The sequence below is a fragment of the Anomaloglossus baeobatrachus genome, chromosome 5 (genome assembly GCF_048569485.1).
Source record: "Anomaloglossus baeobatrachus isolate aAnoBae1 chromosome 5, aAnoBae1.hap1, whole genome shotgun sequence".
Classification (NCBI taxonomy): Eukaryota; Metazoa; Chordata; class Amphibia; order Anura; family Aromobatidae; genus Anomaloglossus; species Anomaloglossus baeobatrachus.
In genome coordinates, this window is record NC_134357.1 from 71,073,927 (window position 1) to 71,101,112 (window position 27,186).

Here is a 27,186-nt window from a genome sequence, read left to right on the forward strand (position 1 = left end):
TCTCGATCTTGGTCTCATCAGACCAGAGAACCTTGAACCAGTCTGTCTCAGAGTCCTCCAAGTGATCATGAGCAAACTGTAGATGAGCCTTGATATGACGCTTTGAAAGTAAAGGTACCTTACGGGCTCGTCTGGAACGGAGACCATTGCGGTAGAGTACGTTACTTATGGTATTGACTGAAACCAATGTCCCCACTGCCATGAGATCTTCCCGGAGCTCCTTCCTTGTTGTCCTTGGGTTAGCCTTGACTCTTCAGACAAGCCTGGCCTCGGCACGGGTGGAAACTTTCAAAGGCTGTCCAGGCCGTGGAAGGCTAACAGTAGTTCCATAAGCCTTCCACTTCCGGATGATGCTCCCAACAGTGGAGACAGGTAGGCTCAACTCCTTGGAAAGGGTTTTGTACCCCTTTCCAGCCTTGTGACCCTCCACGATCTTGTCTCTGATGGCCTCGGAATGCTCCTTTTGTCTTTCCCATGTTGACCAAGTATGAGTGCTGTTCACAAGTTTGGGGAGGGTCTTAATTAGAAAAGGCTGGAAAAAGATAATTAATCCAAACATGTGAAGCTCATTGTTCTTTGTGCCTGAAATACTTCTTAATACTTTAGGGGAACCAAACAGAATTCTTGTGGTTTGAGGGGTTGAATAATAAATGACCCTCTGAATAAACTTTTCACAATTTAAAAAAAAAAATAAAAAAAGAAATAAAATTCTTTTTTGCTGCAGTGCATTTCACACTTCCAGGCTGATCTACAGTCCAAATGTCACAATGCCAAATTAATTCCGAATGTGTAAATCTGCAGGGGTTGAATACTACTTGTAGGCACTGTAGGTTCTGCACCTGTCATCGAGTAGGAATACCTCACCCTTGGCAAACCCTAATCTGGGCTCTAAGTAAGGATGGCGGATATGAGCGCTTGTCAACACCCTCAACGCTAAGGGAGACAAAAAGAAACAATACAGGGGAAACACAAATGCTACCACCTGAGCCCATGCAGATGGCAAAAGTCAAACACTTATCTTAGGAGCAGCTACCACAGAAGTCTCTTGAACAACAAGAGGAGACAACCGCTACAGACCACAGCCAAGAACAGCTATGAACCACACCCAAACCACCACAAGGTGAGGTTTATGAAGGAAGTCAGAGGCTGGCAACTGAGAGGAAAAACGACAGTTTCCCGGGGTCATAGAATGCACTGCTGCAGAAACTGTGAACTATCAGATAATAACACATTGCTGCCAATCTCTGGGATTTTTTAACACTCGCTGCCACTGGATTGTCAGCCGGCCGTGACGGATCAGTGACACTGATCCTTTTGTTTTCTGAGAAGATAAGCCACCACCAGATTTTTCTGGTACCCGTTTTCTCCCCATGAAAAAAAAACAAAATCTCACCGATGACCGCTCGGCCGATGATGAACAGACGAATGCTATGTGCACATGTTGCAGCTTTGGCTGCAGACAATCTGCATGTTCTAGCAGGAAAAATGCGGCTTAAAAAAATTAATTTCTTAATGTATTTAAGAAAATCTGTAAGAAAAAAAAATGCATCAAAAACACACTGTGTGCACACAACCTAAACGTACATTACAATCTATTATTTGGACCAATTTTATAGATTTTATTCCGGAGCTTTACTTAACATGCTATGGTGTCAGTGTTTTTTGGGCTGTCAAACCAGACATCGGTCTAGATCAGGGAGGGGACATGCAGAGTTCTGCCTGGAGTTTCAATGGGAGCAAGTTACAGTCTGCTCTAGTGGGTTGACCACATCTCATTTATCCTCCAGCCTGCAGCAAAATTATTGCCATTGTGTCATGTTCAGGCAGCTATACCGGGGCTATAAGTAGGGTCAGTATGATAGTGCTGTGCATTTTTTATATTAAAGCCTCACCCCTGAATTATTATTGACACTAAACCCACGTAGTAAGTAAAATGCCTCCTGTAAACTGAGAACAAGAGTGATTGATGGATCCTAATTCCTCCTCCCTCCCCACCCGCAACTCTCCAAATTATGTTTGTAATTTAGTGTAAGTTAAAAAAAACACTTCCTAATCAGTCTTCCCTGGTTTCCAGCGCCTCTACGGTCCCCTTCTGGCCAAATGACTTGAAGTCAAACTACCTGGTTACGCAGGAATTTATGTGTGGAACAAAAGTCACTTTCTTAAATCAAGGCCCCATAGACTTATATTGAGTATCATAGACTTAAAGGGGTTATCCATTACTAGGATAACAGTCTGATAAAAAAGCCTATAATCCCCTCGATTGACTGCGCAGTTCCAGCGGAGTTGGTAATCACGCTTCCATGGCTCACATAACAATATGCCATCACGCAAGCCCTGCATCCAACCAGCGCCGGCTTCTCTCTCCGCCTTTGGAGTCAATCAACAATAAGTGAGAGCTGTGACTGCCGCTCACTTCCTATTTATTGCTTCTGTGTTCGAAGGCGTGGAGAGAGAAGATGGTGCTGATTGGACGAAGGGCTCGTGTGATGTCGATTACCAACTCCGTTGGAACCGCACCATCCACAGACGTGAGTATAGGCCTTTTTATTTTACCTGGTAGAAACATGTGGAATCAGAAGTGGTTGTCCTAGTAGTGGACAACCCCTTTAAGCTCACAATCCCACATAGTGTGAGCAGATAAGGTTGAAGGGCAACTACGTGGGCCAGAAGAGGACTTTGAACACCACTGGAACTGGCAAGATGGCAATCTGTTAGCATCTGTCCACACATTGAGGTTTACTTTTCTCGCCTTTTTCTGTGAAGATTTGTCTCAAAATCTGAACGATTTCTTAGTCTGAGCAAAGTAGTGAGTGAAAATCCTGAAGTCTCATGTAGACGCTGCTTGGTTTTTTTTTTTTTTTGTTTTTTTTTTTTTTATTTGAAGATTTGAAGCTGCAGCATTTTTATTCTTTCAGTGTTTTTGCTGCAGATTTCACTCATACTAATGACTGGGCAAAATGAGACTGTTCGGATGCTCATTGAGCAATGAACACTTAAGGCTGCTTTACACGCAGTGACATCGCTAGTGATGTCGCTGGTGAACCGCCTCCTTTCTAAGGGGGTGGTTTGTGCGGCAACACAGCGACGTCACACGGTAGGCGTCCAATAGAAGCGGAGGGGCGGAGAGCAGCCGAAAGAAAGTGACGCCCACCTCGTTGCCGGAGGACGCAGGTATGGTGTTGCTGGTCATTCCTGGGGTGTCACACGTAGCGATGTGTGCTGCCTCAGGAACGACGAACAACCTGCGTCCTGCACCAGCAAAGATATTTGGGATTAGAACGACTGGTCAACGATCAGCGATTAGGTGAGTAATTTTGATCGTTAGCGGTCGTTTGTACGTTTCACACGCAGCGACATCGCTAACGTGGCCGGATGTGCGTCACGAATTCCGTGACACCAACGACATCTCGTTAGCGATGTCGTTGCGTGTAAAGCCCCCTTAAGATTAGTAAGATGTCTGCAGGTTGATAGGGCTTGTCTCTGGGATCCTTGGGTCCATGAGTCTCCTCCTCACCTCTTAGTCTGTCCTCCATCCCCTTTTCATCTTGTCCTTCATATCCAGAATGGGCCTTGGTGCAGTCTCAGAATTTATATTAAAACTATTAAAACACTATTTCTCTATTACAGTTTTTGGATGTAATTTATATATTTTGGAACCGTCAGACAAACATATTTCCGCTCCGTGTGCTGTCCATATGGAATAATGGAGGACTCCTGAGCTTGCAGTGTGCCTGATACCTATGATTTTATGAAAACTACACCATGTTGAGAAATTAGTGAAACACTTCTGAAGTCAGGGTGTCTGCCACTACTTTATGCCGCCCTAAGGGGTACTTTACACGCTGCGATATCAGTACCGATATCGCTAGCGTGTGTAACCGTCCCCGTCGGTTGTTCGTCACAGGCAAATTGCTGCCCGTGACGCACAACATCGCTAACACCCGTCACACGGACTTACGTTCCCTGCGACGTCGCTGTTGACTGTGAAGCGCCTCCTTTCTAAGGGGGCGGTTTGTGCGACGTCACACGGCAGCCGTCCAATAGCAGAGAAGGGGCGGAGATGAGCGGCTGGAACATGCCGCCCACCTCCTTGCTTCCTTTGCCGATGGACGCAGGTAAGGAGATGTTCCTCGCTCCTGCGGTGTCACACATAGCGATCTGTGCTGCCACAGGAACGAGGAACAACATCGCTACTCACCAGACAACGATATTTGGTGTTTGGACGACCTCTCCAGCACCAACGATTTTAACCACTTTTGCGAGCGTTGATCGTCACTCCTTGGTGTCACACGCTGCGATGTCGCTAACGCCGGATGGACGTCACAAACACTGTGACCCCGACGATATATCGTTAGCGATGTCTCAGCGTGTAAAGCACCCTTAAGACACTTATGACAATTTCCTTTAATTGGATTATCAGAGTCACGGAAAAACAGCTATTGAGGATGTGTGACATAAAATAATAAAATAATAAATTAGTTATTGCTTCCCTATTAAATCCCCCCCAAGCTTTGTCAATGTCTGCCTGGTGCTCCATGCTGGTCTTTGTGTCTGTGCATGTGGATGATGATTCACCTGCACACTGGTCAGTGATTGGCTGCAGCTTTCACATGTAAATAAAGACCGGCGGGGAGCACTGAATGGTGGAGGGTTTAGTAGAAAGGTAATTCTACTGCCTCATTCTGATGATCAGTGAGGGTCTTAGCAGTTGGACCCCTACTAATCTGGAAGCCCAGTGGATAGGGGATAACGTCTTCCAGGAATATCCCTTTAAATGATTTTTATGAGACAACCCCTACTAAAACTATATAACATGGTCAGTATGGGTCTCCCTGAGCTTGTGCCGCCCTAGACGTCCCTATGCCCTATGTGGAATTATGGACAGGGGTTGTCTTCATGACACAACTGCTTTAACTTAAAGGGGAGGCGGACTTGACTTTGTACATTGTATTTCGAGATCTTGTGTTAATGGTTCACTTGATATGTCGCTATTATAGCTGATGGCAAACAATAAGAGCTGTTGAGCTCCATGTAACGTGTGAGTCACATTAGGGGCATTATTTCTGGAGTCTGGACATATCTGTGTCTGAGCATCATAGCTGCTTTGGGAGGGTCTGTGCAGGAGCCTGTCCTAATCCCTCATGCACTCTCCTTTCAGAGTCAGAAGTTTTGCGTGGGATAGATAAAGTGACTGTAAAGTTACGTTCCTTGCTGGTTGTGGAGTTGCGAGCCTTCATTACAGCTCCTTCCTGCAGCTGGAACCTGGAGCTCGCAAGGGATATTGCATTTCTTCAGCTGTACTGGCCAAGTTTGGGAGGAAATCCTTAATTTGAAGACTCCACTCACCTCCTCATTGTTCTGTTACATATTTTTCATACAATGAAGTTGCCTACTTAGGGAAAATGTGCTGCATACCACGATTCATCCATGAAAGTTAGTGGTGAAGCCCCAAATGTATATTTCTTACCACCGTGATGGATTGCAGAGTAAAGCACGCTTAGAAGAAATGCAATCCCGGTGTAGACGAGATCTCTTTCGACAAGACCATAATAGCCTATTATGTTTAAAGGGAACCTGTTACTTTGAGAAATGCTTTTTATCTGCAGATATCGGGGAAATACGCTGGTAGATGGTGTTTAAACCCTACGTAGTAGGTTTACTGGAGCAGCAGTTTTATTCTCCTATAGCTGCTAGCTTTCAGGCATCAGGGCGGTGTCAAGCTATCACCGATTACTATACAGTGAGCGTGCTAATACCATGTTTCCCCGAAAATAAAACGGGGTCTTATATTATTACTAGAAGGAGGCCCGATTCTAACGTATCATGTAGTCTAGAATGTGTATGTAGGTTATTAAATTCAATAATAATGTAATGGCTGGTGTCACAATTGATGAAAATTTTAATATTATTATTTTTGCCATTTGTATGTGAAGAAAGGCGTCGGGGGTGGCAGACAGCGGGAGCAGCGAAGATGGAGGCAGGTGGGGGCCATGGGGGTGGAGCCGAGCGGGGCAATGTGTGCGGGGGGAGGAGCCAAGCGGGGCCATGTGTGTGGGTGGGGGGAGCCGAGCGGGGCCATGGCGCTGGGGACGTCAGTGCCGGGGACTGCATGGTTATGGCTGGGGACAAGTGACTATCCAGTTGTGTGTGTGTGTGTTAGTTTGTGTGTGTGTGTGTGTTAAGTGTATATATGCGGAGTGCGGGGGAGGTGGAGCCGAGTGGGATAATGTGTGCGGAGTGCGGGGGAGGTGGAGCTGAGTGGCCATGGCGCTGAGGATGTCAGTGCTGGGGACTGCAGGGCTGGGGACAGGTGACTATTCGTGTGGTGTGTGTGTTCAGTGTATACATGTGGGGGGCGGAGTGCGGGGGGGTGGAGCCAAGCAGGGCCATGGCGCTGAGAGAGTCAGTGCTGGGGACTGCTTGGCTGGGGACAGGTGACTATTTGTGTGTGTGTGTGTTCAGTGTATACATGCGGAGGGCGGAGTGTGGGAGGCACAGGCAAGCAGTGGGTATGTGTCGGCTGGGTTGCCGGTGTGGGCTTCTGGGGGTGCAGCACTCACCGGGAAGTCAGGGCTCCGTGTGGGTGCGGAGAAAAGTGACGGGCATCATCCTGTCGGCCCGTAGTTCGGGCTGTTCGGTTAGCTGAGCCGTTGGTTGCAGGCTCTTTACCGTACGCGGTGTGGCGATGGTTGTCACTGTAATTATATCATTTTGGAGCAAGACAGATGGACAGTATAAGGCTAAGTTCACACTTCCGTTGTTTTGCATCAGTCACATGCGTCGCTTGACGCATGTGACTGATGCGCTGTACAACGGATGACAAAGAACAGAATTCTTTGTCGGATTCCGTTGTGTGCGGGGGGCGGAGTTCGGGGTGGGTGGAGCCGAGCGGGGCCGTGGCATTGAGTACGTCAGTGCCGCGGGGACTGCAGGACAGGTGAGTGTAAGTGTAAGTGTGTGTGTGTGTGTGTGTGTGTATATGTATACATGCTGTGTGCATGGGGCGGAGCGCGAGGGGGTGGAGTTCGGGGTGGGGTGGAGCCGAGCGGGGCCGTGGCACTGAGGACATCAGTGCCGCGGGGACTGCAGGACAAGTGAGTGTAAGTGTGAGAGTGTGTGTGTGTGTGTATACACATGCTGAGTGCGGGAGGGGGCGGAGCCGAGCGGTGAAGTGTCTGGCTCCGTGCACAGCCAGGGTAAATATCGGGTAAAAGCAAAGCACTTTGCTTGGTTACCCGATATTTATCTTGGTTACCAGCATACACCGCTCAGCGCTGGCTCCCTGCACCCGTAACCAGTGTAAATACCGGGTAACTAACCAAAGCGCGTTGCTTAGTTAACCCGATGTTTATCCTGGTTACCTGTGCGGGGAGCCAGAGAGCGCATGCGCAGCGAAATCCAACGGATTCCACTGCACAAAAAACGTTACATGCTGCGTTGCTCCCGCCCGGCGGTCAGTCAAAAAACGACTGACCGCGACGCAGCGGATGCAACGCAGCATCATCAGTCACAATCCGTCGCCAATAGAAGTCTATGGGGAAAAACTGGAATCCTGCAAAATATTTTGCAGGATACCGTAATTCCTCAAGGCGACGGATTGTGACTGATGCAAAACAACGGAAGTGTGAACCTAGCCTAAGGCAATTATATATATATATATAGATTTTGCTCTGAAAGATGCGCTAGGGCTTATTTTCATGGGTGTCTTATGTTTACCCAGGAACAACAATCCACATTTATTCTTGAACAAAAAAAAAATCAACATTTATTCAAATATAATCATGTCATCACATTCTGGAACATTTTGCGTTAATCCTATTACTGGTTCAGAAGCACATTTTCCTATCTAATCTGCTATTCTTCATATTTACAAAGGTTTATATTACCTGCTTAAATTTATTGTTATCTATGTACTGCTAAGTTTACCCCCTAAAAAAAGCAGACACTCTCTAAAAGAATCACACTTGCCAGACCCCAAACAATTTAGAGTTGGCAAGTGAATGGGGTCTCACATACAAATCTGCATTGCTGTCAGGTCCCCCTGAGTTCCACAGTGGTTGGCTCTACCTGGTTACTGTAAACAGTATTACTCGTACGTTATGATACTGGTACCTGATCTGTTTGTGACAGCTGCAGTGCAGCAGGAACGGCGAGGGGTCTGACAGCGGTGCAGATCTCTGTGTGAGAGCCCATCCACCATCGGCACTTGCCAACTGTAATTGGGGTCTGGGGAGTGCGTATTATTATTAATAATAATAATATATTATTTATTAATATATAGATTTTTTTTTTATTTTTTTTTAGGGGGGTGTCTGCTGTCTTTTGGGAATGTTTGGTCTCTATTGGGAATTTCTGCTTTCTTTGAAGTCTTACTGTATTCTTTAACTTTTTTAGCTCCTTGGACACTTCCTTATGTAACCGCAACTAGGGCTTATTTTTGGAGTAGGGTTTATATTTTAAGCATTCTCCAGCCGCCAAAATCTTACTAGGGCTTATTTGTGGGTTAGGTCTTATTTTTGGGGAAACTGGGCGCTACTCTCCCGCACTTTGCTGATTGACATCCCTGCAGAGTGTGTGTGTGTGTGTGTGTGTGTGTGTGTGTGTGTGTGTATATGCGCAGAGCAGACTGTCAATAAAAGTGATTACATAATTACAGCCATATTCATTGCATAGTGGGGTAGTGACTGTAACCGCTCCCTGCATTGCCATGATGACTGAAAATGAGCAGCTGCAGGGAGGATATAACTTCATATTTTCCCTGTAGTTGCTGCTCCATTAAGACGACTACACAAAATGTAAACACTGTTTACTGCAGTATACCCCTATGTCTACAGGTAAATAGTGATTTTTGAGGTCATCGGTTGCCTTTAAGGAAGAGACAAAGAAAGAGTTTGTTTAGTTATCGACATAGGTATTACACCAAAACCTCAAGCAAAGTGTAAGGCCTAAAAAAGTAACTTTTATTTCAATTAGATAAAATTCAGAAAATGCAATAATTCATAGCAGGTTTAGTATTCTGCACAGGACTCGGAGTGTATATGTGTGTGTATATGTATAAAATATACCACTTATTTGTCTGTGTAGTAGATTTCACAATTACTGCCTATATGCTTGCATAACAATAAAGTATGCCAGGTGTTGAAAACAAGGCACTTACAGGTATAACATGGCAGCAACAAACCATGCACTGTAATTTAAATAAAGAACATGCTTAGTATGTATAGGACAGTCTCAAGCTGTCTTGAGACCTCACACTTCACTGGCACACAGCTTTTTATCTATTATCATTTCTCATTGGCCGCAGCCACTTTATAAACCATCCCTCCTCCTCCCCAACACACGCCTGCTGAGGAAGTGGTCACAAAACATGCGTTGGGGTGGCGGATGTGGATAAATCGACTGTCATTAGCTTTCGCATCCGATGCTGTAGGCTCTTGTGACCCCAGCCTTAAAAGGGTTGAGGAAGAAGGCTGTCCTTTTGAGTAGGTATAAGTCATTCATTCATAAATGGGAAGATGGTAGAGAATTGACATTGATCATTTTTTGTTGAATGTTCTGTGAATTTTCTCCTTAAGCGGGCTTTACACACTGCGATATCGGTACCGATATCGCTAGTGTGGGTACCGGCCCCCAGCTGTTGCGCGACACGGGCAAATCGCTGCCCGTGCCGCACAATATCGCCCAGACCCGTCACACATACTTACCTGCCCGGCGACATCGCTGTGACCGGCAAACCGCCTCCTTTCTAAGGGGGCGATCCGTGCGGCGTCACAGCGACATCACTGAGCGGCCGCCCAATAGCAGCGGAGGAGAGGAGCTGAGTGGGACGTAACATCTCGCCCACCTCCTTCCTTCCGCATAGCGGCCGGGAGGCAGGTAAGTAGAGCTTCCTCGTTCCTGCGGTGTCACACGGAGCGATGTGTGCTGCCGCAGGAACGAGGAACAACCTCGTTACTGCTGCAGTAACGATTTTTGAGAATGGACCCCCATGTCACCGATGAGCGATTTTGCAAGTTTTTGCAACGATGCAAAATCGCTCATCGGTGTCACACGCAACGGCATCGCTAATGCGGCCGGATGTGCGTCACCAATTCCTTGACCCCAACGAGATCGCATTAGCGATGTCGTAGCGTGTAAAGCCCCCTTAAGTGTGTCACTGAGTTTCATAGCGGATTTTGCTCCCGAATCTGCCGTCAAGCCACTTGGGAACATATCCTAAGTATTCCAAAATATAGACATTTCTTTTTCCGAGTGCTCATTAATTTTAAGAGAATTTCTCCACTGATTAGCCCCCAACACGTACATTCAGGGGAGGAATTGAACATAGAGCTTATAAAATTTTTGGCTACTGTCCCTTTAGTGAGCAGATTTATTCAAAGAAACTCCAAAAGGTAAATCGTTATTTGCACACATGCCTTAGGCCCTGTTCACAATGCCTTTATGTAATGCATCTGCTGATTCCACCTAAATACCCCAAAAAAAACGGGACTCGGACAGTAAGGGCGACGTCACACGCTACGATATATCAGGCAATATGTCGTCAGGGTCACGGATTCCGTAACGCACATCCGGCATCGTTAGACATATCGTAGCGTGTGACAGCTACGAACGACTGTGAGCGAGCAAAAATATTCACCTTATCGTTGTTCGTTGACACGTCGTTCATTTTCATAATGTCGTTTCTCCTTCTGCGCGCCAGTTGTTCGTCGTTCCCGAGGCAGCACACATCGCTACGTGTGACACCCCGGGAACGACGAACACTGCTTACCTGTGTCCCGCCAGCAATGAGAAAGGAAGGAGGTGGGCGGGATGTTACGTCCCGCTCATCTCTGCCCCTCCGCTTCTATTGGGCGGCCGCTGTGTGACGTCGCTGTGACGCCGATCGTCTCTGCCCTTTCAGGAAGTGGATGTTCGCCGCCCACAGCGACGTCGTTCGGAAGGTAAGTACGCGTGACGGGGTAAACGACTTTGTGCGCCACGGGCAACTAATTGCCCATGACGCACAAACGACGGGGTCGGGTGCGATCGCACAATAAAACGTCTCGTGTGAGGCTGCCCTAACCCCGACTGCAAGTGGCAGACTGCACGGACACAAATGGGGTTCAGATGGGCTCCATTTGTAGGTTGTTTTTTTTCTTCTTCCCAAGAGGGTCTGTTTTCTTTCAGATGGACACTAGAATGCAGCCTAATTATGTTTTTCTGCCTTCTGGAAAGGACAGTGGTAATAAAAAAAAAGTCCATCTGAACCCTGTTTATCATTGCGGTCCATGGCTCAATTTGGGGTAATAGCACTTTACATACATTGGCAACACTGTCTCCATTGGGGCTCACAGTCTAAATTCCGTGTCAGTATGTCTTTGGAGTGTGGGAGGAAACCGGAGAACCCGGAAGAAACCCCCGCAAACACGGGGAGAACATACAAACTCCTTGCAGGTGTTGTCCTTGGGATTTGAACCTAGGACCCCAGCGCTGCAAGACTGCAGTGCTAACCACTGAGCTACCACAAGACTGCAGTGCTAACCACTGAGCCACTGTGCCGCCCCTGTTTTTCAGTGAATTAGATGGTACCCAGAAGCATTGCATAAATTATTATAAACCGGGCTCTTTTGGCTGATGGCTATCTCTCCCAATTCGCCCATGAAATGAACACTCCGTTCAGTGAAATGTTCGTGTGTGTTTAATGTGGAGACCACAGAAAAACAAAAGGTTCATGTGAATTAGACTCGACCCATATGTTCCCCCATGGGTCGAGAGTCTAGATGCCCCCACACACTTTGGGTGATCATCCGGTTCTTCTAATATCGACCGGTTCATCTTGCTTGAATCTACATGTATGGGACCTTTACCTACACAGACGAAGACACCTTAAGGCCGCTTTACACGCTACGATTTATCTGACGATATGTCGTCGGGGGTCACTGTTTTCGTGACGCACTTCTGTCATCGTTAGCGACGTTGTTGCGTGTGACACCTATGTGCGACGCCGAACGATCGAAAATAGGGTGAAAATCGTTGATCGTTGACACGTCGTTCAGTTTCAAAATATTGTTCGTCGTTTGGAGCGCAGCAGACATATTGCTACGTTTGACACCCTGCCAACGACGAACAACATCCACACGACCGTCTTGGTCAAGCGATATATCGCTGAACGATAAAAACAAAAAAACAAAAAAACAAAAAAGTGAGCCGGAGTATGAGATGGTATACATGGAGCTTGTGAGCTCATGTTCACACTGGCCATAAGACAAAGAGAAACCAAGGGAAAAATTGTGAAAACATACCCTGCTGTAACTAAATAAAAGCATAGTGCATATAAACATATTCACAATTTTTCCCTTGGTTTCTCTTTGTCTTATGGCCAGTGTGAACATGAGCTCACAAGCTCCATGTATACCATCTCATACTCCGGCTCACTTTTTTGTTTTTATGTAGTTTTTTTTGTATTCAGTACAAATGGGGTGTGGCCCTCCCTCTTGGTGAGCTGGACATTTCATTCTGTGAATCCCCCTGACTGTGTATGTCCTGTTGGGACCCGGTCGCTCTCAGCCCTTAGCCACATTGAGGCCTATTTTAGACCCATGGTAAGGTTTTAATATTAGAGAGTGTAGGTACTATCCCAACTGGGTACACCTTGGCGTTGGTGGGATAGCTTTATGCTTTTTTTGATCAAAAACAGTGTTTACTAAGTACCCTATGTTTATATGCACTATGCTTTTATTTAGTTACAGCAGGGTATGTTTTCACAATTTTTCCCTTGGTTTCTCTATATCGCTGAACGATGTAGCGTTGTTTGTGAGATGTGTATGTGTGACCGCTACAAAACGACCTATGAGCGATCTCGGCAAATCGTAACAACGATCTGGGTGTGGCACATCGCTAACGAGATCGCTAGTGATATCGCTGTGTGTAAAGCAGCCTTTAGAGCTTGGGGGCCATACTAGCATGTGGATTTGAACCCCGATCCGATCTGGTGTTTACTTACTACATTTTTCAACCTTAGGGCTCATTCACATGACCACTCCGTTTGTCCTGGTCAATTCCTGTTTTTTTTGCGGACCCACAGACAGGACCATCTTTTCAATGTCTTTTGTGTAGGATCGGATGGCACACGGTAGCACTTCCATGTGCATCCGATCCTACAAAAAAACACATCGGATGCCGTATGTCCGTTCTGTTATTATGGAACATGTCCTATTCTGTTCCGTAATAACGGACCGTGACTCAATACAAGTCAATGAGCCCGCAAAATCCCTGGAAGCCACACGGAAGCACTTCCGTGTGACCTCCGTCGGGTGGCCGTGCAGTCTGTCCCGCTCCCTGCCAGTCCTGCGGCTGCCCGCACTGCAGTATCAGCAGCTTCTCACACTGCAGCGCGTGCAGCTGTGGGGATGACGAGCGCTGCTGTCAGGAGGTTAGATGAGATCATTACCTGCTGTGATGATATCCTGCTCTCCTGACGTCACTGCCTTCTATGCCCGCCACGTTCTCACATCAAGTCTCGCAGGCAGCCCTAGACTGTCACTAGCGTTGACATCACGGGCTCCCGCGATTCTTCGCTGTGAACGTTGCGTGCGTAGAAGGCAGTGACAGCACTGACGTCAGGAGAGCAGGAGATCGTCACAGCAGGTAATTATCTCATCTAACCTCCTGATGGCAGCGCTCTTCATCCCCTGCAGTGACCTGGGTTGACCTCATGATGTTAGCTCAGGTCACTGCACTACTCTCCCAGCCAATGGGGAACATTCTGTTCTTCATTGACTGGGACAGTGACTATGGTATGGATCGTCGTGGGACCCCCTTATTGGACCCGGATTTGATTGTTCTTTTCAATAAATTGGTGAAAGAGGGAATGTTTTGGGGAGTGTTTTTTCAAATAAAACTTATTTTTTTTTTTTATTTTTTTTTTTTATTATTACTGACTGGGTTAGTGATGTCAGGTATCTGATAGACGCTTGACATCACTAACCCCAGGGCTTGATGTCAGGTGACATTACAAATCTGGTATCAACCCCATATATTACCCCGTTTGCCACTACACCAGGGCAACGGGATGAGTTGGGGCAATCGCCAGAATTGGCACATCTAATGGATGCACCACTTCTGGGGCGGCTGTAGCCTGCTATATTTTAGGCTGGGGAGTGTCCAATAACAGTGGACCTCCCTAGTCTGAGAATACCAGACAACAGCTGTCCGCTTTACCTTGGCTGGTGATCCAATTTGGGGGGGACCCAGTGTTTTTTGTTTTAAATTATTTAATTTAAAATAACAGCGTGGGGTGCCCTCTGTTTTGGATTACCAGCCAAGGTGAAGCTGCCAGCTGTGGTTTGCAGGCTGCAGCCGTCTGCTTTACCCTAGATGGCTACAAAAGATAGAGGGACCGCATGTCATTTTTTTTTTAATTATTTATTTATTTTTTGGCTAAATACAAGGCTAGGCACCCTTTAGTGCCATATGAAAGTCACAAAAGGGTGCCAGCTTAGAAAATGCAGGGGGGTGGGACATTATATATCTATCTATCGATCCATCCATCTATCTATCCCTCCATTCATTCATTCATCCCTCTATCTCTCTCTCTATATCTATCTATCCATCTCTATATCTACTCATCTATTTATCTTTCTTGCTGCTTCCGTTTTTTGAGGTCCGCAAAAAAAACAGAAGGCACAAGGATGACACACGGACCGTATACGGAACGGATGTCACACTGATGTCACATGTATGCATCCGTGGAAAAAATTGACCTTTTTTTGCGGCCTGCAAAAACTGAACGGTCATGTGAATGTAGCCTTAAGGCTACTTTACACGCTGCGATATTGGTCCCGATATCGCTAGTGTGGGTACCCGCCTTATCTGTTGTGCGACATGGGCAAATCGCTGCCCGTGCTGCACAACATCGCGCAGACCCGTCACACATACCTGCCCGGCGACGTCGCTGTGACCGGCGAACCGCCTCCTTTCTAAGGGGGCGGTCGGTGCGGCGTCACAGCGATGTCACTGAGCGGCCGCCCAATAGCAGTGGAGGGGCGGAGATGAGTGGCCGGAACATCCCGCCCACCTCCTTCCTTCCTCGTAGCGGGCGGGAGGCAGGTAAGGAGAGCTTCCTCGTTCCTGCGGCGTCACACATAGCGATGTGTGCTGCCGCAGGAGCGACGAACTACATCGTTACTGCTGCAGTAACGATAATCGAGAATGGACCCCCATGTCACCGATGAGCGATTTTGCACGTTTTTGCAACGATGCAAAATCGCTCATCGGTGTCACACGCAGCAACATCGCTAATGCGGCCGGATGTGCGTCACAAATTCCGTGACCCCAACGACTCCGCATGAGCTATGTCGCAGCGTGTAAAGCCCCCTTTAAGCTGGGGTGAGACGGGCGTATATTCTCACATTGGGATGATTTATGCAAGTCACACTTTGATCATAGTGAGATCCGGTTCTCTCGGATGAGAAGATGAAGAAAAAAAATGTCTCCATCTTCTCCGTTGTTTCAGTCCTTAAAAATCGGACGTCATCTGAGTGCCGTCCAATGGTTCCCACAGACCCATTAACTTGCATGGCCGAGTGCGATCCGCTCAGATCCAACTCGGACACGCTGCAATTCTTTTCTTCTACAGACTGTGGAAGAAATCGGCCCGGTAGAATATCAGTGCTCCGTGTGTGTTCCAATGTTTTGCCGGACCGCAAATACGGCCATGTGCAGCAACCCTTAAGGCCCCTTTACACGCAACGACATCGCTAACGAGATGTCGTTGGGGTCACGGAATTCGTGACGCACATCCCGCCTCGTTAGTGACGTCGTTGCGTGTGACACGTATGAACGACCGCTAATGATGCAAAATACTCACCTAATCGTTGATCGTTGACATGTTGTCTGTGGAGACACGGGGCTCAGTGGGTGCTCTTGTCCACTAAAACCCGCCGCCTTTAGAAAGACAGCGTGGCTCAGGGCTCATCCCAACTGAACGCCGGCCTCCTTAACCGTGGGCGTAACACTACTCAGACAACACAGAGTCAGGGAACCACAATAATTAGACTTTATTGGATCCCCAAACAATTAACGGCACATAACCAGCAAAACACACAAATGTAACAGGCAACAGAGTCTCACCCTTCCGCTGGCTCACTAGGGATTTAGAATGTCCATGCCTCAGAGCTTCCAGGGCCGCTTACTCCAATCCAGCAGCACCCCGCTTTCGGCGGGCACCCACCGAGAAAGGAATAGCTCCAGATTTAGGAAGCTGTGTGAGGTCTGTAAAGTCTGTAGCCAGGTGACCGGATTGTCCCAACCTGGGTTTCTTCCTTACGTAGTCCTGGTATGAAATTCAATCCTGGCAGCCGGAGTCGAAATCCCTAGGCTGTGGATATGGTCTCCAACTGGAACCGGAGTCCCTAGATTGAAGCCATAAGATATCCTGATCCTCTAGTCAGCTCCAAAGAGCTTAGACTGGATCCATCAGCATCCATCAACAACCTGGTGGCTTAAAAGAAGTCCCTTTTATAGCCACAGCTTTCCACTTAGATACACTGCGTCCTCATCGATTGGTTGGACAAGAGCGCCTCTCCCATTGGATGAATCTCAAGCTGCATGGACAATGTTCATCCAAATGATGTCTACAGAAAGACTGAGGGTATACATGTAGTCTGGGAGTCACCGACTAGACAATGACTACTAAGGTAATCACATTAGCAATACACAACTACAATACAATGATTACTGGAAAGGTCTAGAGTAACAATACGTCTGGCTTTCAGTGGCCAACACAATTACGTGAGTCCACAAGATTTTTGTAAAAAACAATGAGGGACTTATCCCCCGTCTATAAACAATCTATCATCTTGTCTGGCTGAATGTTAAGAAACTTTAACCCATGAGAGTCCATGTCGTCACATTGTCCATTTTCGAAATATCGTTGCTGGTGCTGGACGCAAGTTGATCTTCGTTCCTGAGGGAGCACACATCACTACGTGTGACACCCGAGGAACGAGGAACAACATAGTACCTGCGTCTTCCGGCAATGAGGTGGGTGTGTCTTTCCTTCGGCTGCTCTCCGCCCCTTCTCTTCTATTGAACGGCTGCCGTGTGACGTCGCTGTGACGCCGCATGAACCTCCCCCTTAGAAAAGAGGCTGTTCGCCGGCCACAGCGACGTCGCTAGGAAGTTAAGTATAGTGTGACGGGTACTAGCGATATTATGCGCCACGGGCAGCGATTTGCCCGTGACGCACAAACGGCGGGGGCGGGTGCTTTCGCTAGCGATGTCGCTACGTGTAAAGCCCCCTTTAGACTATTGTAAGAATCATTGTTGTAAAAGGCAGTTCCCATAATCAGTTGACTGTAAATAAGTTTAAAAAAGAAAAATAGATATAATTTATTATTTTTACAAAGTCTTTTTATTTCTCAGTGACTTATCTGCGTTCACCCTGCCTTCGCCTCATTCGGATATCCTTCCATAAAGTTAAAATAAGCATGAACGTTCCAGGTCCCCTGCGCTCCGCTCGGAGGGGAGAGATTAGCACCATGTGTGGTCTGTTTCTGTGCTATGGCATGCTCTGTTTGGGTAACCAATTTACTTGAATGCTGAAAACAGTTTTTTTTCTTTTCTCTCCCCCAATTACTTCTTCAGCCTGCGATTGTTACTTTTTGATACATTTTGGCATCTATATTCCATTGGGGACGTTCTGCTCCATTGACTTTGTTTTTGCGCGGAGTTTTCCGAGCACTAGCCATAAAGTTCAGCACAAGTGCAGTTATTGATATATAGGTGGGGGAACGTATTGTGTGTACATTGAATTTAATGTCACACGGGGACTGAACTATTCTTCAGGATACGTCTGCAGTTTTTTCTTTTCTTTTTGTTTTTTGTTTTTTTTTCCCTCCTTTCTGCTGGGAACCAACACAATTATTACTTTTTTTTTTTTTTTTAATTTCTGGAATCCTTCCTCAGTAGAGCAGTTGTAAGACCTCTAAATTATTCTCTGGTCTAGCTTTGCTGATCATAGGCCAAGTGCCGGCGAAGATTTAAATGATCGAAAAGCTTTTGCTTTTTGTTTTGTTTAAAACAGGTCAGATGCCCAGGAATGCAGTCAAATTATAATGGTCTCTAAGTGCCGGAAGATGGAGAAGAGGGAGACGAGAGAAAAATGAGCCCTGGGCTTTGAGAAAGGGCTGGGAAAATGGAGATTTAGGCAGGCCCCGAGGCCAGGTTAGAGATTCCTACATGTATTAACAGCAAGGTGTGATGTTTATATACACGGGACTAATCGTTTTTTATGTGGCCTCAACGCTCAAAGCTTCCACTAATGGGCTGCGAGTTTTACCCATCATTGTTTCTATTCTTTTGTCTGTTTTTTTTTTTTTCTTTTCATCTTTTGGGCCAAAAGGATTTTTAGTAAAATAATAATAATATTTTTATTTCTATAGCGCCAACATATTCTGTAGCGCTTTACAGTTCAAAAGGAACATGTACAGACAATATGAGACAATGCAAAGTAACAAAATTAGGGCTCGTGTACACGTTGCGTAATTGCATGCATTTACACTGCGTATTGCACTGCATCATATATGCATCATATATGCATGCGTCCTGCGTCCCCAGCACAATTTATGAAAATTGTGCATGAGACATGTGCACGTTGCTTTTAGGAACGCAGCGATTTGGGTGCTAACATTTTGACCCAAATCCGTGCGTTCATAAAATGAGCATGTCAATTATTCCTGCGCTTTGGATGCAGCTCCCACTCTGTCTATGGTGGGGGCAGCAGCCAGAGCGCATGAAATCTGCTTTTTTCTAAAAAAAAAAAAACTGCATCCATTATGCAGTGTTTCTGCAGCGATTTGACGCGCACATGTGCTGTCAAATGGTGCAGAATATTCAGCAGTTACGTGCGCATGATCCCTTAAGATACCAAGAGGAGTGGGGGTCCTGGTCATAAGCTTACAGTCTAAGAGGAAAAAGGGAGGCACAAAAAGTGGATGGGGGAGAAAAGCTTGTCATATATGGTCCAGCCATCGATTTTAATAGGGGATTCAAAACCAGCTGCGTGGACCGGTCGCCAGCCAGAAATTATACAAGTACAGAATGTAAAGCAGTACATGAAGAGGAATGGAATCAGAAGATACAGGGGATAAGAATTGGAAGTAAATTTTATGAAGGGTAGAAAGGGACTAGATTAGATGACGGAGGTGAGGTGATAGGCTAGTCTAAAGAAATGCGTTTTTAGGGCCCGCTTAAATGTGTGGATGTTAGGAATTAATCGGATTTCTCTTGGTAGTGTGTTCTAGAGCCTAGGCGCAGCTTGTGAGAAATCTTGAAGACAGGAGTGGGAGGTTCGAATTGTTGAGGATGTCAGTCTTAGGTCATTACCAGAGCGGAGGGGACGGGTGGGGTGATAGGCAGAGATGAGGGAGGAGATGTAGGGTGGTGCGGAACCGTGGAGAGCTTTGTGAGTGAGAGTGTTAAGTTTATGTTGGATTCTGTAGTGGATAGGCAACCAGTGCAATGACTGGCACAGAGCAGAGGCATCAGTGAAGTGGTTGGAGAGGAAAATTATCCTGGCTACAGCATTCAGTATGGATTAGAGGGAGGAGAGTTTAGTAACAGGGAGACCAATTAGTTGAGAATTACAATAATCCAGGTGAGAATGAATGAGAGCAACTGTAAGGGGTACTTTACACGTTGCGACATTGCTAGCATCGGCTAGCGATGCCGAGCGCGATAGCACCCGCCACCGTCGCACATGCAATATGTGGTGATTGGTGCCGTAGCGAAAATAATCGCTACGGCAGCTTCACACGCACATACCTGCTCGGCGACATCGCTGTGACTGCCGAACAATCCCTCCTTCAAGGGGGAGGTGTGTTCGGCGTCACAGCGACGTCACCTCAACGTCACTAAGCGGCCGGCCAATAGAAGCGGAGGGGCAGAGATGAGCGGCCCACCCACCTTCTCCCTTCCGCATTGCCTGTGAACGCAGGTAAGGAGATGTTTGTCGCTCCTGCGGGTTTACACACAGCGATGTGTGGAGCTGCAGGAACGATAAACATCGTACCTGCGGTCAACCCGACATTATGAAAATGACTGACGTTACACAGATCACCGATTTTCGACGCATTTGCGATTGTTGATCGTCGCACAAAGGATTTACACGTTGCGATGTCATTACCAGCGCTGGATGTGCGTCACTAACGACGTGACCCCGACGATATTTCGGATGCGATGTCGCAGCGTGTAAAGTACCCCTAAGAGTTTTTGCAGAGTCAACAGTAAGAAAAGGACGAATTCTAGAGATGTTTTTGAGGTGGAATTAACATGAACGAGCGAGTAAAATAATTGACTTTGGTCTTTTATGTTGATATTCGGCAGCTATTGGATTTGCGTGTATCTGTGCTTCATTTACACAAATCGATTTTAATTTTTTCTCCAACTTTCGATTATTTTTGGACTGGTATGTCTATTTACCATTGCGGCTTTTTTTTTTTTTCCTCATGCAAAAAAAAATGTCGCCTGAGACAAAGTTATTATGGATAGAGATGAGCAAACTATAAAGTTTGGGGTTCGTACCAAACATGGACTTTAAAAAAAAATTTAAAAAATAAAAATCCATGTCCAAGTTTGGGGCTGTACGTATGCTAACCACTCAATTTAGCATCGTTGAGCTTGGGTACGCTCGGTGCTCGGCCCAGTGGGAGCCGCTTGTAGTCTCTGCTTTTACCCTCCATGACAGCCATTCAATTTGGGATGTAGTGTGTACCAAAAGAAAATGCAACAAACAACCCCACCTGTAAAGTCTGTCCGAACCCGACAAATTGGAACTTCCACGGGTCCACTCATCTCTAATTGTGGATGAACCACTGGCTGTCTTATTGCACCCGTGTTTTTTTTTTTTTTTGTTTTTGTTTTTTTTTTTTTTATTCTGAAACGCAGAGGCCTGGGCGATGTACACACTGCAGCCCATCTTTGCTGTAAGTAATCTGAAACGCATCACAACCGGCACCATGTTTCTCAGATGATTGGCTTGTCCCCTCCTTGCGGACAGATTGTGTAGAGGGAGAGATCTGTCCGTCTAGGGAAGCATGAAGGGGAGAATCTGCAGGGGGCGGGGATCTGCAGGGGGCTTCGGGCTAGTCATCTGAGACGCATAGGCCGTGTCGACTTTTTAAAGTATAGCATGTTTGTTCTGAAACTCCATAGTATTTCAGAGTAAAACATGCATGCTTCCAGTTGTGCAGCCAGTAATGGATTCATGGCACCCGTGTTCGGACAGCATGGCTCTGCCATGGTAAATGACCCAAAGCATCCAAGTGCTATCTGTTTTTTATAGACGGAATTTCATCTCAACAGCCAAAAAAAATAAAATATTTTTTTTCTTATTTGCAAAACCCCAATACCTTGACATGTGAACAGGCGCAAAAGACTGAGATAGCTGTTCTCTCCATGAAATAAATACTGTATGTGATCAATTAGTCTCTATTGATGGAGCATTTATGACTTCACATGCCTCAGTGACTGACCTGGCTCAGGGATAGTCTAATGGCTCATCTACATACGTGTATGGGGTCTGCTTTACCTCCATGTACCTCCTGTTATTGTGAAAAGGCATTAGGAGATTTTCTATATTGCATGCATTATTACTAGTGATGAGTGAGTACCAAAAAGCTCGGGTGCTCGAGGCTCGGGCCGAGCATCCCAAGATACTCGTGTACTCGGCCCGAGCACCGAGCCCAATGTTATCCTATGGGAGACCCGAGTATTTTTATGAAATGACCCCCGGCAGCATGTAGAAACCCTAAAAATGTCACAAGTCTCAGAAGAGTGCTCAAATGACATGGCAACAGCATGGGGAAGACCCCTTGAAGCACTTATCACTCAAAAGTCACAGCTGTGAACAATTTTGTCCGAGTTTTACGCCATTTTTATGGACTCACCAGAAAACCTTTCAAAATGACACCAAAATGAATTTTCATGGCGGAAATGTTAAGGGCACATACACCAGCTCTATCTCACTATTGGGTATGTTACTTTTTGAGATTAATACATGAAAGATTTTACGTAAAACATTGTGTAGCACTTCGATGTCCAAAACGCACGTTTTGTGCTTTTTACTAGCGATGTCGGTCATTTTTTTTTTCATTCTATCTCCCGTCGGTCGGTCTCGCTCTCTGTCTCTCTCTGTCTTGTCTGTGCCCCTCTCACAGTCTGTCGGTCATTCTCCCCCCTCTCTCTTACTTACCGTTCCCCGATCACTGCCGCGGCGCTGCACAGCTGTTCACTAAACTCCGGCGGCTTTCCTCTTTTGAAAAAGCCGGCCGCTCATTAAACAATCTCGTATTCCCTGCTTTCCTGCTTTTCGGCGCCTATGATTGGTTGCAGTGAGACACGCCCCCACGCTGAGTGACAGGTGTCTCACTGCACCCAATCACAGCAGCCGGTGAGTGTGTGTATACTGTGCAGTGAAATAAATAATTAATTAAAAAAAAGGCATGCGGTTCCCCCCAATTTTAATACCAGCCAGATAAAGCCATACGGCTGAAGGCTGGTATTCTCAGGATGGGGAGCTCCATGTTATGGGGAGCCCCCCAGCCTAACAATATCAGTCAGCAGCCGCCCAGAATTGCCGCATACATTATATACGACAGTTCTGGGACTGTACCCGGCTCTTCCCGATTTACCCTAGTGCGTTGGCAAATCGGTGGCCGCAATTAACCTCAGTGACAGCTCAGCTGATCACGCTACTCGCCTCAGTTGCTGCATGGAGCTGACCGGAGCGGCGGTGAGTAGCGCGATCAGCTGAGCTGTCACTGAGGTTACCCGCTGTCACTGGATCCAGCGGTGGCCGCGATTAACCTCAGTGACAGCTCAGCTGATCGTGCTACTCACCGCCGCACCGGTCAGCTCCATGCAGCAACTGAGGTGAGTATAGCGATCAGCTGAGCTGTCACTGAGGTTAATCGCGGCCACCGCTGGATCCAGTGACAGCGGGTAACCTCAGTGACAGCTCAGCTGATCGCGCTACTCACCGCCGCTCCGGTCAGCTCCATGCAGCAACTGAGGTGAGTAGCGCGATCAGCTGAGCTGTCACTGAGGTTAATCGCGGCTACCGCTGGATCCAGCGGTGGCCGTGAGTTACCTGACTGACAGCAGCTGATCGCGCTACTCACCTCAGTTGCTGTGTGAAGCTGACCGGAGCGGCGGTGTATTCTGCAGCTCCTGTCACCTGCATGCAGCACAGCTGGACGCGACGCTGGAGGACTGTGGAGTACGCCGGACATGGAGGCTTTGTCGGGGTTAATAAATTGGTGATGATATCACGTCGAGGAAGGAATCCTCGCGGCGAACTACAAGATCCAGGAGGCCAGCGATGGAACGGAAGGTAAGGTGAGCATAATATGTGTACCTTCCGTTCCCTTGCCGGCCTTCTGGGTCCTGTAGTTCACCGGTATAGGCTGTGTATAGGCAAGCAACGCGACGAAGCAGGAACTTCCTCTGTCACCGCTACTCAAAGGCAGCGCGCTGACCAATCGGAGGCAAGCGGCTCCTTCCTTTGACGTCAGCACTCTGGGTGCGGAAGTTCCTCCCTCGTTGTGATGGTAACCCGATACACAGCCCGTACCGGTGAACAGCAAGTCCCAGGAGACCGGCGATGGAACGGAAGGTAAGGTGAGCATAATGTGTGTGTGCCTGCGTGCTTGTGTGTTTGTGTGTGTTTGTGCGTGTGTGGAATGACACAATAGGGGACCAGGATGGGACATTTATCAAGTTGTGGAACGAATTGTCTGCATTGCAATGATTTCCTATGGGAGATCTTGCTTTGCTGAACGAGTAACTTGGTTAACAAGCACACTCCCAGAACGGATTGTTCTCGTTAACCAAGGTTCCACTGTAATGTGTGGCGTGTTTGTCAATTCTGTTGGAAGATCTGCATTGGCGGATTTGTAATGCTGATTTAAAGTCTGCATCACGGTGGCTTGGTAAATCCTCATTGTTTTCTAAAAAAAAAATAAAAAATAAAAAATAAAAAAATCATACATTAATTTGAATGAAATCTTTCAGAAATCCAAAGCTGTCTTGTACTTTTGTATTGTGGATTTTCAGTTTGGATTCCCATGGCGTCACAGGTGTCACGGGTGACAGACAGTCCTGTGGTGTCTGGTTATAGAAGGTCACAGCGTTTGGCTGTGCAAGCTGCTTCCTGAACTTCTTCTTTTTTTTCCATTTGGTTTTCATCTCTTTCCCTTTTAGGACCCTGCGGCGTTCCTCAGCCTTTCAGCTGCTTTTCTTCAGCACTTGCCTGGGGACTTTATATACTTTCACTTCCTATTACTCTGTGCTGGTGATGGCTCTAAGTTCCTACAGATCCCGAGTGCAAGCAGTCTGCTTGCAATCATCTGGAGTGCTATGTTGCATTTTGCATTCACTCTCCCTCTATGTAATTTGAGATTAGCTGTTTGTTGATTTCCCTTATTTGTTATCCCTGTGTGTCCTTTAGTGCCTAGTGGGGTTGACTAAGAGCTCATCCCATCCGCTGCCTACCTAGTGCCCAGATCAGGGTCAGCCATCCAGCTTGACACATGGGTTTACACCGCCTCAGTAGGCAACATGTCAGATTTCATATCTGCTCCTGAAAAATGTCCACCCTTATAAACATCTATGGAGTTTTCCCCATTAAAAATAATAGGAGACAATTTGTGAGCAGTTTCCACTCGGATCGAGTCACACAATGAGCTCCGAAAATCCATGTAAACTTCATCCATACTGACCCTGATAAACTGCAGATTTGCTGTTCACAAATACAGACAGATCTGCAGTGAATCCTCCCCGGTGAAGAGACTTTAAGGATAGTTATCGCTCTCAGATGCTTTTGTGAGGGATTTATCTATGGCAATAATGTAAAGATACGATTGTTTGCATGTGCTTTCTGGGGGGCTGCTGGAGGTTGAGCTGATGTATAGATACTATGTTTTGACATTTTAATTGAGTGCATTTTTCTTTTGCTCCCTTGGTTTTTTTTTAATACATACGGTACTGACCAAAAGTTTGGACACACCTCATTCAAAGAGTTTTTTCTTTATTTTCATGACTCTAAAAATTGTAGATTCACATTGAAGACATCAAAACTATGAATTAACACATGTGGAATGAAATATGTAAAAAAGTGTGAAACAACTGAAAATATGTCTTATATTCTAGGTTCTTCAAAGTAGCCACCTTTTGCTTTGATTACTGCTTTGCACGCTCTTGGCATTCTCTTGATGAGCTTCAAGAGGTAGTCACCGGAAATGGTTTTCCAACAGTCTTGATGGAGTTCCTAGAGATGCTTAGCATTTGTTGGCCCTTTTGCCTTCTCTCTGCGGTCCAGCACACCCCAAACCATCTCGATTGGGTTCAGGTCTGGTGACTGTGAAGGCCAGCTCATCTGCCGTAGCACCCCATCACTCTCCTTCTTAGTCACATAGCCCTTACACAGCCTGGAGGTGTGTTTGGGGTCATTGTCCTGTTGAAAAATAAATGATGGTCCAACTAAACGCAAACCGGATGGAATAGCATGCCGCTGCAAGATGCTGTGGTAGCCATGCTAGTTCTGTATGCCTTCAATTTTGAATAAATCCCCAACACTGTCACCAGCAAAGCACCCCCACACCATCACACCTCCTCCTCTATGCTTCACGGTGGGAACCAGGCATATAGAGTCTATCCGTTCACCTTTTCTACAAAGACACGGTGGTTGGATCCAAAGATCTCAAATTTGGACTCGTTAGACCAAAGCACAGATTCGCACTGGTCTAATGTCCATTCCTTGTGTTCTTTAGCCCAAACAAGTCTCTTCTGCTTGTTGCCTGTCCTTAGCAGTGGTTTCCTAGAAGCTATTTTACTATGATGGCCTGCTGCACAAAGTCTCCTCTTAACAATTGTTCTAGAGATGAGAAAGTGTGTCCAAACTTTTGGTCTGTACTGTAGGTATATAGGGTTTTTCTTTTCTCCTTATTTTATACTGTTCCATTCTTGCATTTTTAACAACTTGAACTGTCTTAGTATAGGAAAATGTACCATAGCTTTACTTTTCCTTGAAGTTGGACAGGCAAAATGGTATAATTCCTTATGTAAACCAAAGACCTTTTCAGACGAGGATTTGAGGAATAACACCGGTCTTTGTCTGCAGGGCTTCTGGAATTCCTGTGAAGGAAAGAGTACGGGTTTCTCAAAACTGGAAAAATGGACGTTGTCGGCGGGATGTCCTCCTCAAGTGGAAACGCAAGCAAGTGACGCTTACTACTGTCTTCTTCTAGTCTCCATTCGCTAATGTGGGGGTTTTTTTACGTGTCTTAGGCTATGTGCGCACTAGAAATGAGAAGTTTCTCAAGAAAATATCTTGAGAAACTTCTGGGAGTGAAAGATTTCCGGACCTCCGGAAAAAATCCGCACCAAATCCGCATGCGGATTTGCCGCGGAATAGCCGCGGAATTGCCGCGATTTTCCCGCGGGTGGTTCCCTGCGGATTTTTGCAGGCTGTACTGCCGAAATCCGCAGGGTACCTGCGGAAATAATGGACATGTTCATTTTCTCAAGAAAGTTTCTCGAGAAATTCTTCTCAAGGAAATTTCTTGAGAAAAATCCGCACCAGTGCGCACAGCTATTTTTTTTTACCATAGGATTTGTTGGGAAATGTCTGCACAAAGATTGCAGACATTTCTCAAGAAATTTCCGCGGCAAATCCGCGGGTAAATCCGTGGGTAAAACGCACTAGTGCGCACATAGCCTTATTCTATTGCGATTCTATTTACTCAGTTATTACGCAAAACTACATAGCTGTATATTATGTAGTGAAAATGTGTGACATGTTAGTAATGAGCAGGCACACTTTATGTTTCATGGTCAAGACATAGAATTTGCGGTAAAGATGGTTCAGCCGACTTTTGTTTCTTCTGTCTCCCCTACATACACACACTAACAATCTGAAGACTTTTTAATTAAAGGGAACCTATCAGGTCCAATATGCACCCAGAACCACGAGCAGTTCTGGGTGCATACTGCTAATCCCTGCCTAACTGTCCCTGGATCTAGTAGCATAGATAAAGAGATGTTTAGAAAGTATTTCTAAAGATCCTTTATGATATGCTAATGAGCACAGGGACTAGTCACAAAGGCATTGGTATCCCCCGACTAGTCCTCCCTCTTAGCATGTTA

The 27,186-nt window shown here is 46.4% G+C and overlaps 1 protein-coding gene across 1 annotated transcript in view; it reads left to right on the forward strand.

The window, feature by feature from the left end:
- FBXW4 (F-box and WD repeat domain containing 4) overlaps positions 1 to 27,186 on the forward strand; it is a 251,123-nt gene that overhangs the window by 42,792 nt on the left and 181,145 nt on the right. The window contains exon 2 of the mRNA XM_075352304.1: positions 26,162 to 26,257. Within this exon, the coding sequence (XP_075208419.1) occupies positions 26,162 to 26,257 (96 nt within the window). The remainder of the gene's footprint in view (positions 1 to 26,161; positions 26,258 to 27,186) is intronic.